The 12139-nt window shown below is 42.8% G+C and overlaps 1 protein-coding gene across 7 annotated transcripts in view; it reads left to right on the top strand.

The window, feature by feature from the left end:
- Positions 1 to 11175, top strand: part of GPHN (gephyrin) — a 464667-nt gene extending 453492 nt beyond the window's left edge. For 4 of the 7 annotated variants that reach the window (XM_066612404.1, XM_066612407.1, XM_066612403.1 and 1 more), the window contains 2 exons: positions 2488 to 2584; positions 10117 to 11174. In XM_066612404.1, coding sequence (XP_066468501.1) covers positions 2488 to 2584; positions 10117 to 10250 — 231 coding nt within the window. In that variant the 3' untranslated portion in view covers positions 10251 to 11174. Of the gene's footprint in view, positions 1 to 2487; positions 2585 to 10116 lie in introns of all 7 variants that reach the window. The other 3 variants (XM_066612401.1, XM_066612402.1, XM_066612400.1) reach the window with 1 other exon arrangement.
- Positions 11176 to 12139: the final 964 nt, after the last annotated feature.

Below are 12139 nucleotides of genomic sequence, written 5' to 3'. Positions count from 1 at the left end.
GAAATTTGCAAAGTCATAGGAACCTGACTAGAAGTAGGTCAGCAGTCTGAGCAGCAGCTTTGCTCAGTTGTCAATGTAGGCAGGCTATAGGCATCCCTTGGGGTCTACACAATATTTTCACCTGTGGGGCAGTTTCAAGTGGGGAGCAAATTGAAATACAGAGAAAGCAAGAAGGCTTAGACAGCAGCATTGGTCACACCTGTTCCCTGGCTTGTGAAGGAGAGTGGTGCCACTAGAGTTCATATTCAGAGGTGCCATGTGGGAGGGGCGCATGGTGGTTGAATCTGGCCCTCTGGCCCATCACTGTTTCAACCCCCTATGGCAATGATGTCATCCTGAAAAACAAAAGGGATTCAGATTAGTAAATGGTCAGCAACAACAATGGTTAGAGGCATTCCCCAAAAAAGGAGCAGACACTCCCAGCTCTTAGTTGCTGCCAAACAAAGGGCTAGTTAGGCAACACACTTGATAGCAGAGACACATTTGATAATCCTGGAGGGTCTGAATGGGGGAGGTAGAGATATGAGAGGGAGATGCAGCATCAGTACATTGCAGCATGGGATTCCTTCTTCCCACCCTTGCTTACCTGTGGGGTGCATTGTCCCTCCCATGTTGGGTAGGTGAGAGGATCCAGTTGGGTGTTTGTGTATGGAGTCCTCCTAGGGCAGAGTTCCTGCATAAGAATTCTGAGATTGCAAGTGTTAACACAAGACCTTGCCATACTTGTTGTGAGGGACAACAATCAGGAGAGAGATCTTGGGGTGGTGGTGGACAGGTTGATGAAAGTGTCGACTCAATGTGCGGCAGCAGTAAAGAAGGCCAATTCTATGCTTGGGATCATTAGAAAAGGTATTGAGAACAAAATGGCTAATATTATAATGCCTTTGTACAAATCGATGGTAAGGCCACACCTGGAGTATTGTGTCCAGTTCTGGTCGCCACATCTCAAAAAAGTTGTAGTGGAAATGGGAAAGGTGCAAAAGAGAGCAACTAAGATGATTACTGGGCTGGGGCACCTTCCTTATGAGGAAAGGCTGTGGCGTTTGGGCCTCTTCAGCCTAGAAAAGAGGCGCTTGAGGGGGGACATGATTGAGACATACAAAATTATGCAGGGGATGGACAGAGTGGATAGGGAGATGCTCTTTACACTCTCACATAACACCAGAACCAGGGGACATCCACTAAAATTGAGTATTGGGAGAGTGAGAACAGACTAAAGAAAATATTTCTTTACTCAGCGTGTGGTTGGTCTGTGGAACTCCTTGCCACAGGATGTAGTGATGGCGTCTGGCCACCCATGTCATGCCTGAGTATTTTCTCTGTTTTGGGCTCTGCTGGTAGGGTTTTGCCAATATCCAAGCTGTGCCTGGGTTATGATGACATGGCAGTTTTCAGCATTGTGCCAGCACCCAAGGCACACATGTGTCAGTGGGGCTGTTGCATTGGTGTTCCATTGGTGTATCTCATGGGTAGAACTGAGCCTTTAAACACCCCTAGCCTGCTTTCAGACATATTGCTGCCAAGCCAGGTTTCTCCCATCATGTACTTGTGCTTCTGATTTTTTTGTCCTTGTGTACATTTCTCTCTGTAAAACTTTGTCTCATTGGTATGGGCCCAGTCACACTGAGCCTGTCAAGATCATTTTGAAATCCTGCTTTGGTCTTCTGATTTGGATCCTGCTCCTGGATCTTTCCAGATATTGACATCAGACTAAGTGGTCTGTACTTTCCTAGATTTTTTTGCCCTGAATCCTAGATCCTGTTGGGCTGAAAAGCTACAGGATACCCTCAGGCCAGCAGCAGCTCTGCAGAGTTCAGCCAGCAATTCTCTGCTCGCAAGCTGGCTTGAGGTCCCCAGTGTATTACAGGACTTTAGGATTTGCATCGTTTCATTTGAGTCTTTCCTCCAGCCATTAAGCAGGCCAATCACGCAGTGATTGAATATTCAATATTGATTGAATATGCAATGATTGAATATTCAATTCAATATTTCATTAAGCAGGCCAATCATTTCAATCTTTCCTCCGGCCATTAAGCAGGCCAATCATGCACTGGGAAGCATATTATTTAAAAACGAAAACATATTATCAGATTTAAAAGTTTTCATAGAGAAGTTTCTCGTTACCCTGAGTCCAAGAAAACCTGATCAGAGTAGGACAGCATAGGTTTGCACTTGGCAGAACTATAGAGAAGGAGGTTAGGAAGAACATTTGGGGAAAGAGCTAAAGGGCTATGAGTGGGATACATAAGATAATTTCCATTATGGAATTTGTTTCAGTGTGAGGTCTGGAAAAGAAAAATCATATCTACTACTTGAGCTCCTTGCAATAGTGCCTCGCTTGCAAGTCTCTGGCCAATTCCGCTGTAACATTTTGCATCTGGGGGCTGGCGTTTGGCATACTTTCCTCTGGATTTTCAAATGGATTGTGGTCCTTTCATTGTGAAGGAAATGTCACTGTGTTTTATTTCTGTGTGTGCTTTTTGGCAGTTATCATGTGATGTGAAATTGGACCCTCGTCCAGAATACCATCGGTGCATACTGACTTGGCATCACCAAGAACCACTGCCTTGGGCACAAAGTACAGGTTAGCCATTTAGAAACTTCTTCTGTCTCTTTTGTCCTTTAATCAACATCTCTGTAGCAGAACATGGAGAGATGACACATGAATGACTATCCACTTCCTCAATTCATATTGGTGTGTAGCATCTGAAGCAGAGAGTCATGTATATGTTGTACATTAAATTCTCTCTCCTATCTCCTCCTGCAAGTGAAGTTTATGCCCTTCACTCACTTAGGATGTTATACAGAAAATGAGAAATACAGGTATAAACTAATTATCCACAGATTTTTTGCCCGCAGTTTTATCTCAATGTAATGAGAAGGGCCCTTTAAATTAAAGGTAAAAAGAGTTTAACAATAGCCTTGTTAATGTGGGAGAGGGCAGCCAGCAGACAATCCATCAATCATTCTCTCTCCAGGCATTTAGAACAGCTTCACTCCAAGGCAAGCAACCCCTCCCTTCCCCCTTAGCACACAGAATGCTAAGTGGAAGTGATTATCACCTCCTCCATTCTTTCCCTGCACTGCGGCTCCCCACACTGTGGTGAGGGGATGGGTCGATGCCTTGGAGTGAAGCCTTTCTAAGCTCCTGGAGAGAGACTGAGAGTTCAATCTTGAGCTGCCCGGGCCACAAAGCTGTAGCGGCACTGAAAATGGCTGCAGCCGCATCCTGCGCACCCAAGGCAGCCGCCAGGAGCACCTCAGACAAAGGGGACTTTCATCCCCTTTCCCCAAGTAAGCGCATTACTCCCGCAATGGGGCTACTTGATTCATCACCAACCAAAAGATCGGCAGTGTGGTAAAAACCTCAGTGTCGGGCAGTGAGCCCAACATGGAAGCTTTGCATCCGGTGGAGTCCCGCCTCCCTACCCCCCCGCATGCACCCCCGTTCTCTCCCTACCTCTCCTTCCCCGTCATGCCTCCTCCCCACCCTCTCCCTGCCCTCTGCCCACCTCTCCTCTCCCCAGAACCCCTCCTCCCTGCCTCCCCCCACACCCCTGCTTACCTCTCCACTACTTGGCAGTCCATGTGGCTGCCAAGCAGCAAAGGCTGGGTGCCCATCCAGCACTAGCGCAGCACCGGCCAGTGCTGGGCTAGCGTGGGCACTCACACAGCATTAGGGCACACAAACGTGCCTTACAGCACATTTGCGACAGTGTGTGCAGGTAGTAAGCTCAGGCAGGTGAAGCTCAGGATTGGGCTCTGATTGCCTGCCTGATACCTCTCTCATGCATTACAAAGGTCAGCAAGGCTGTTTTTAAATTGCCTAGCAAAGGGACATTGTTTTTTAAATGGATTTGCTTTAACTCAATTTTTGCCATCTTTCAGTTCTTGGAATCCCTGTGACTACTGAGACTCAACCTGTAGTTATGCATGTGTGCTCTCCACTGCATGCAAAATCAGACCCATTGACATGGTTTAGATTTTTTTAATGAGGTCAATGTACCAGTGGTGCATATTCCTGATGGCTTGAGATTTAAAAAAAAGTTGGAGGCAAGCAAGCAAGCAACTCTTGAGCAGAGGGAGAACTGGCAGAAAAGGGAAGTTTTGGTAAAATATGTACCTAACTATCAATTAAACATACAGGTGCAACCTTATACACGAATTTTTTATGCACAGATTTGACTCAACATGAATGGCCCCTGCAAATGAGAAGGAATGTGCTGATTCCTGGAGAAGGGGAAAACGCATCCCTTTAAAATCATAGTTTTAAAAACTGCTTTTCTTACTATTGTAGAGAGAGTTATGCAAGGGATCACAGGTATAACCTAATTATCCACAGATTCCACAGATTTTTCTATCTCAACTTGCTGAGAAGGGCCCTTTAAAGGAAAACAGTAGTTTAACAATAGCCTTGTTAATGTGAGAGAGGACAGCCAGCTGATTCTCTTTCCAAGGCAAAGAAATGTAAAAGAAAGACCATGTAAAAGAAAGATCACTTTGCTCTGGGTGAAGGGAGGGTAGCTGGCTCACCTGGAGAGAGACTGATTGATGGATTGTCTGTCTAATGACTGTCTTAACATCACAAAGGTCAGCAAGGCTGTTTTTAAATCACCTGAGCAAGAAACTTCTTTAAATTGATTTGCTTTATTGCATTTTTTACCATCCATATGAGTTCTGGGAACGGAACCCTTGCGAATAATGAGACTCAACCAGTATATCTTCTGGGCTTGTAAATAAACCACTACATAGATCCAACCAGACATTATTACATAGACTGATAAGAATTTAATAAAGCAGCTGTATTCTAAGAGCTTTTTCAGTTTATCAAAGAAGCTCCATTTGCACATGGGAGAAGTGACTTCCAAGTCTCAGGAGTAAATTTTGAAAAGCTCAGTGGTGAAAACTGCGCCTTCCTCCCATGCAGAGCATCTCCCACAAACCACTTAGAATACAACCTTGTGTCTAGAAAAAAACATAACTTTTGATTCTGAATCTTCTATATGCTCTTCATTATACTTGAAAATTGGAGACTTACAAATTGAAAAGAGCATCTCACCTCTTGCATGATAGCTGACTTATTGACTTTGATGGACCAATGTCTTGTGTGTGTAGACATTTTAACTAACACAAGACTGAAAGGCAGCATTAATGGTATTATAATACTACTAGGAATTATTTTGCTGCTCTTTGTGAGAGAAAATATTGTATGGATCTATTAGTTTTCCTGGATTTCCATCATCTTTTGTTTTGGATTATGGTGAAAAAATCTAATTGTTTTTGATGTGGCAGAGCTCTATTCCCAAATTACTAGTTAAGATGTGAGAGTTTTCTTTGGTCAGAATTCTTTTTGTACTCTTTCTTTAGTGAGTGAACTTAGGTTAGCATTGTGCATGCAATTGACTTCACAGCCAACACAGAATTGTTTTCTGTGATGTGTTTTCTATGAGGAATTTTCAGTACCAAAGCTTAACCCATTTCTGCCTGCCCCACAGGTGTACATATTTGATCCCTGTTGCGTATATGCATTGGGCAGAAATTGCTTAAGAGAGTGTTCCCAGAAGAACTCCCACTATCCCCAATGTGAAAAACAGAACAAATAATCATACATACATTTAACTAAGAGCCCAATCCTATGCAGATCTGCTCAGAAGTGAGTCCCATTACTTTAATGAGACATACTCCCATGAAAGTGTGGATAGGACTATAGCCTAAAGCTGCAATCCTATACCCACTTTTCTGGGAGTAACCCTATTGAACAAAATGGAACTCACTTATGTGTAGACAAGCACTGGATTATGCTGTAAGACTGTTATGATATCACAGAAATTGGTTGTTCTCATGACTTTGCTGGGAAGGCTACTTCATTGTTGTACGTCTCCCATGTTAGATGTTTACGTTGAGTCCTTATGCTGTTGGTGTTCTACAACCCAAATAAAACTACCTCTATTACATTAATGATTTTTCAGAGTGCAGTTCTATCCACTTTTCATGTGTTTTTATACTACCAAACAGGCCTTAAAATTCTCATTTTATTCTTGTGATCTTCACTGTATATGTTCTAGTTTGAATTCATTCTCCCTGGATACAGATGACTGAAACTGGACACCATAATGAGAGCTGCTTGATTTTAATTTTCAAACATGCTGTGTTCGGAAGCAAACTCCAGGAAAAACTACAAATACTCCCTGGTTTCTTATTCCTCAGACAGAAAGTATCTGGAAGTAATGTCTGGAATTGTTACATCAGTTAATAAAGACACAAAACATAAATCAAGCTGGACACCAACTCCTTTTTGTCATCAGATCATGTTACCATTCTAGTCTGTTATGTCCATCTCGGAAACTATAGAGAAGATTAATTAATTCTCAGTGGCTTTCAGGAACCACACAATGGTTACTTAGGCCATGTATATGGTTTCTATTTGTTTGCAAATTACCATGCCCATATTCTCATACTGCTGGAATGCACACATTTTTCATTTGGGCTTTTTTTCCTGTTTGGTGTGGAAACCAGCTGTACCAGTACTGCAATTTATCATAACTGACAGAACCCGATTCTCTTCCTTGCCAGCACTACCAGGGCTTATTCTGGTTTGAAGTGGTAGCAAGAGTATTATACAGCACCTCTGATGGTATTTATGATCAGAGAACCCCTTTGCCCCACCACCCATGCCAGGCAATTTTAAACAGTTATTAACGGGGTTGTTTTTTAAGGTGTTTCTTGTCTGCTTAAATGCTTTAGTAGCCTTTCAAAAAGACAAATAAGACCCTCCAGAAGTAATGCAGGGCACCCCTCACCCCAGTCAAGAGTCTTCTCTGTATCCTGCCACCAGTCACCACTGGAAGAACATTTCTGGGGCAGGGGGTGTGGAGATGGGACTAGGAGACTTTTCCCTGCAGCAAAGCCCCTCCCTGAGACTCATTGAAGACTTATCATGCTATTATTGCAGGTTTGGAACTAGGGTAGCATTATAAGTGGTGCTTACATTCTTCCGTATAAAATTGTCTGTATAAGCCCCTAATTGACAGTGGTAAAGTTACTACTGTCAGCATACCTTTTATGCACAATTGACTTGCACAAATTCAAGTACAGGTGGATACTCATTATCCGCGAGATTTCCATTCCTGGAACCATTGTGGATACCGAATCCTGCATGAAATCAAATCACACAGATTTTGGGGTCCCCTGAGCTCCAAATGTGGCTGGAGCCTTGCTCCAGTCCATTGCGGAACTGTTCTGAGGCCCACGGAGGCCATGTACAGCCTCCACAGCCTCAGACGAAAACTGGAAATGCCCTTCTAGAATCCCTGGAGACCATTCTGAGGCGCATGGAGGCTGCGCACGGCCTCCACGTGCCACAGAAAGACCCCAGAAAGTGTTGGAAAGCGACTTCTGGTTTTGCTTTCTGACGCTTTTGGGAGCCTTCTGAGGCCTTCAGAAGCCTCAGAAAGGCCTTCAGAGATCCTAGAAGGGCACTCCCGGTTTTCACCTTTATAGTAACCAGAAAAAAACAGAAGTGCCTTTGTAGTACCTCCAGAGGCCATTCTGAGGCTCGTGGAGGCTGCATGCAGGACAGAGGAAAGGACAGAGGAAAACAACAGTGTAAACAGTGCAAGCAATTCTGCCCGCCATTTAATTTATTCTGTTTATGCCCTGAAGTGCAGCTGAAAGAATAAAACTTCTGTTCCCTCCATCATCTAAATCAGGGGTCTCTAAACCCTGGCCTAGGGACCAGATGTGGCCCACAGCAAGCCTCTTTCTGGCCCACGTCCAACCTTTTGTCCCCTGAAAGCCTCTGGCCCACTCAACTGAACATGACTATAACTGTGCTCTGATTGAGGCTGGAGGGTGTTTTGAGGGCCAGAGAGGTTGAATGAATGAGCCCATTCATTCATTTATTCACTCATGTAAGTTCCATCTCTAATTTATTTATTTAAATTTTATATAGTAGAACCTCTTTAAGTTGACCACCTAAAAGACTGGAGGAATTGGTCAACATAGGGGGTGGTCAACATACGGGGGGAAAAAAGGCTATAGAAAATTAGGTCTAGAAAAACCCAAGGCTATAGAAAATTAGGTCAACTTAAGGAGGTGGTCATTATAGAGAGGTGGTCAACTTTGGAGGTTCTACTGTATTTAAATTTTTTTCCGGCCCTCCACACCACGCTAGATATTTGATGCGGCCCTCTAGCCAAAAAGTTTGGAGACCCCTGATCTAAATTCCCACATGTCTCTGGTACTGTGATTTTAGTTCTAAATAAAAGATACAGTACAAGTGTGCATCATTTAATGACAGGGAGTTGCTTAACGATGGGGATACGTTCTCCAGTCTCCATTTATGCAATTAGGTTGTTAAGTGAACATTCAGTCCAATCTGTTGCCTCTGTCGTGTAAACAGACACTCCCTGCCAGACACTTGCTGGTTGCACAGGCTACAGGAGATAGATTGCCTCTTCTTTGCATGAAGAGCCTCTCTGTTGTGTAAGCAGACACTCTGCTGCAGACTGTGGGAGACCTAACTGCCTCATCAAGAACCTCTTTGCTGTGCTTTAACCACCATTGTATAATGTGGTCCAACGTTAAACAAACGGTTGTTCAGGAACGCACACCTGTACATATTAGTTGGATTTAAGGGAATGTTGGCTATATGCAGTTTGGCTTTATGCACCAACCTTGGAACATAATCCTTGTGTAAGATGTGGGCCAATTGTGTTTACTATAACTTTGGATAGTATGTATTAGACATACGTTACTCAACCCAGTTTTGATCTTTAAAACTGATCAAAACTGAAGTTTAAAACTTTAAAACTGATATTGAGTTTAATAAAACTCAATATACAGTCATGTGTTGCTTAGAGATGCAGACCAGCACCCTCGTCGTCAAGCAAGGATTGATGTTAAACAAAGCCTCTGAAGCCAAGGGGAGCTGCACTCCCTTTGCCTCCAGAGGCTTTTCTGAGCCCTGCAGAGGCTCAGAATGACTGGAACAGCCGAAAGACGCGACTTCCAGTTTCCATCAGGAAACCAGAAGTGACTTTTTTCACCTTCTAAGGCAGTGATCCTCACACATTTAGCACCAGGACCCACTTGTTAGAATGAGAATCTGTTGAAACCCACCAGAAGTGATGTCATGTCTGGAAGTGACATCATCAAGGGGCAAATTTTTTAACAATCCTAGGCTGCAATCCTACCCACACTTACCAAGGAGTAAGTCCCATTCACTGTCATTGTTAAAAGCATATGCATAGTAGCCTGTTAAAAGTACATCTCTGTAACATTTTCCTAAATGCAGTCACATACCATGGTAGCATCAAGGCTAATATTTTAAAACTAAAATATTGAAATGAATGGGGACTCACCTGAAATTGATTCATGACTCACCTAGTGGGTCGCAACCCACAGTTTGAGAAACACTGTTAAGGCATTAGGAGGCCTGGGCTTTAACAACGTACTGACTAGCAACAGCCCACATATGCAATAGTCACCACTGGTCCCTGTCTCCCTCCCCCCATGCCTCTGAAGCCAAAGGGAGCGGAAGCCCTGAGGCTTCCAGAGGCATTTCTGAGGCTTCCCCAGGCCTCTGAATGCTTTATAAGGTGGAAAAAGTCACTTCCTGTTTCCCGAGGAAACCGGAAGTCATGTCCTTTCTGCTATTTCAGCCATTCTGAGTCTCGCAGAGGCAGCACGCAGATGTGCACTTCCTCTGCGGGGCTCAGAAAAGCCTCCAGAGGTGAGGGGAGCTGTGCTCCTTTCGGCTTCAGAGGATTGGGGGGAGGGGGACAGGGACCAGTGGCATCATATGCAGGCTGTCACTAAGCAACATTCACCTGTATTGATCTTGGAAATGAATCACAAGACTACCCTTATTTTGGAGTGTATTCTTGGTGGTTTATTTAACAGAACTCTCTTGAATATTCCTAATACTGAGTAGGACTGCAGAGGTAGACCACTTTGTCTGGATCTCTTTTCAGATGTTTGGACACAATTCATAAAGTACCTATACTTGCTAACTGTTGTACAACAACACTGCAGTTTTAGGATTCATTCCTGGGAACTGGCTGCACTACTCGATGGAGCTTGCCTGGCTAACTCGCAGTTTTTGTTTCCCTGTAGGGAATCAGATGAGCAGTCGTCTGATGAGTATGCGCAGTGCCAATGGACTGTTGATGCTACCTCCAAAGACTGAGCAGTATGTGGAACTTCATAAGGGCGAGGTGGTTGACGTCATGGTCATTGGAAGACTATGATGTCACCAGCAAGAGAGAAGTTTTGATGCATGTCCACATATCATTGACTGTATCCTGTAATATGCAACGGCACAGCTAGTTTTTCTGATTTGGATAAAAGTTGATCAGTATAGTCAACACCTTGAATTATATTTCAAATGGATTTAAATAAATACCTTTTAAAAAAACTTTAAAAAACAAATCTTAAAAGAAACCTATTCTGATTATATCAAAGCAACTTTTTCCTTTCTTGCAATTGCTTTGTGTGTTCAATGCTAGTTCTGATAGCGGTAGCTTTTAGTAGACAGCGGTAGGTGCCTGCAGAACTTGTGTTTTTTCTCATCTTTAAGATACAACTACTTATGCTCTTAAAACAAGGCTGTCTGCTTATTTATACTAGCGTAGACAACACTTGGATTTCCCTTATTAGTATGCTTCATAACTGCTTCACAGAGAGCTTCTGCTTGTTCTTTATCTTGTATCTCGTGTTGATGTGCACAGTGCCAACAGCAGAGTGGCTGCATTGGGAGCCCAATCAAGCCCCGAGGTTTCCCCCCCTTGCTGCGCATTCAGGGATATCTGTCATCCCAGCAGCCACCCAGCTCAGTACTCTTGGGCAGTAACTGGATACCTTTTGTTTAAATAAACAACAAAAATTGCTTCCTTAAGTGCTGACAGCCTTTTTAACCAATACATTTAAAAATGTACAGAATTAAAATCTAAAAAAATCAAAGACTGATCTTGTACAGATATTAGTGTTACCAGCATTCGTGTGGAAATTAAATGAGCAAAGAAATAAAACTAATGTTAAACAACTCTGTACCATAACATTTTCTGTAATGATACTGAAACTTAAATGAATAAAAAAATTCCTTGATCATTATTTAAAAGATGACTGTCTTAGCCTTGTTGTCTGATAGAATTTGAAACACAACTTTCTGTTTGTGGGAAGGGAAAGATATCATGTCTTAAAAATAAAATTAACATAATTCCATTTGAATATAATACAATATTCAAGTAATTAGTCTATATTTAAACAGATGGATATAAGAGCTGTCATAAGATCTGCCCTCAATGCCATAGAACAGTGATTCCCAACATTTTTCACTTGCATACCACTTGGCAGCCTATTTCCATAAACTGTACCCCTCATATTAGACCCACAAGGCATTCTAATGCCAGCCCCACAAGGCATTCTAATACAGACCTGCCTTTTTCTGCCATTATTCAATTCCTTTTCAAGTACCCCTAAAGATCTTGGCAAGTACCCCTGGGGGTACACGTACCCCAGGTTGGGAACCACTGCCATAGAAAATTTATATAAGAGCTGCCATAGATGCCATATAAGATACAGGACATTTTGGTCCCATTCTTTCTACAGATAGCTTAGCTATTATAGCTCCATTATGTTTACATGACAAAGTTTATTAAAGAAAAACAAAATCACCATAACGAGGCACACTATGCACTAGCTAGCCTATAGGGTGCCTGAAATAAAAGCTGCTGTTGTAAATAACTGTAAGTACATTATATTGCCACGCTAACATCAGCAGTCAAAACTACAATGGAATGAGATGCAGATGTCTCTACTGATGGGAACAGGATTGGTTCTGTTGTAGAAAGAGTGCTTGAGTGTACAATATATTGCTTACCCTCTGGTTTATTGACCCCTGGCATCAACCTGAACAGCTTTGAACAGTACGCCTCATGGTTTCATTAAGACTACATAGTTGAAAAAGGCATAAAGGGGAGACTGCCGACAAATCAACAAGCCAACTACAAGAAACAAGCAAAATCCTCCAACTGAAATCATTTTTTCCACAGATTGTAGATTAATATATATGTGTTGGATCGTGACTCTTGTGCAAATGTTTCTTCTCAAGAAAGGTGATTTTCATCAATCCTTTCCT

Source organism: Tiliqua scincoides, chromosome 1, assembly GCF_035046505.1.
Source record: "Tiliqua scincoides isolate rTilSci1 chromosome 1, rTilSci1.hap2, whole genome shotgun sequence".
NCBI classification, from domain to species: Eukaryota; Metazoa; Chordata; class Lepidosauria; order Squamata; family Scincidae; genus Tiliqua; species Tiliqua scincoides.
Note: the sequence above shows the minus strand (reverse complement) of the source record. Positions and strands in the feature narration are given on the sequence as shown.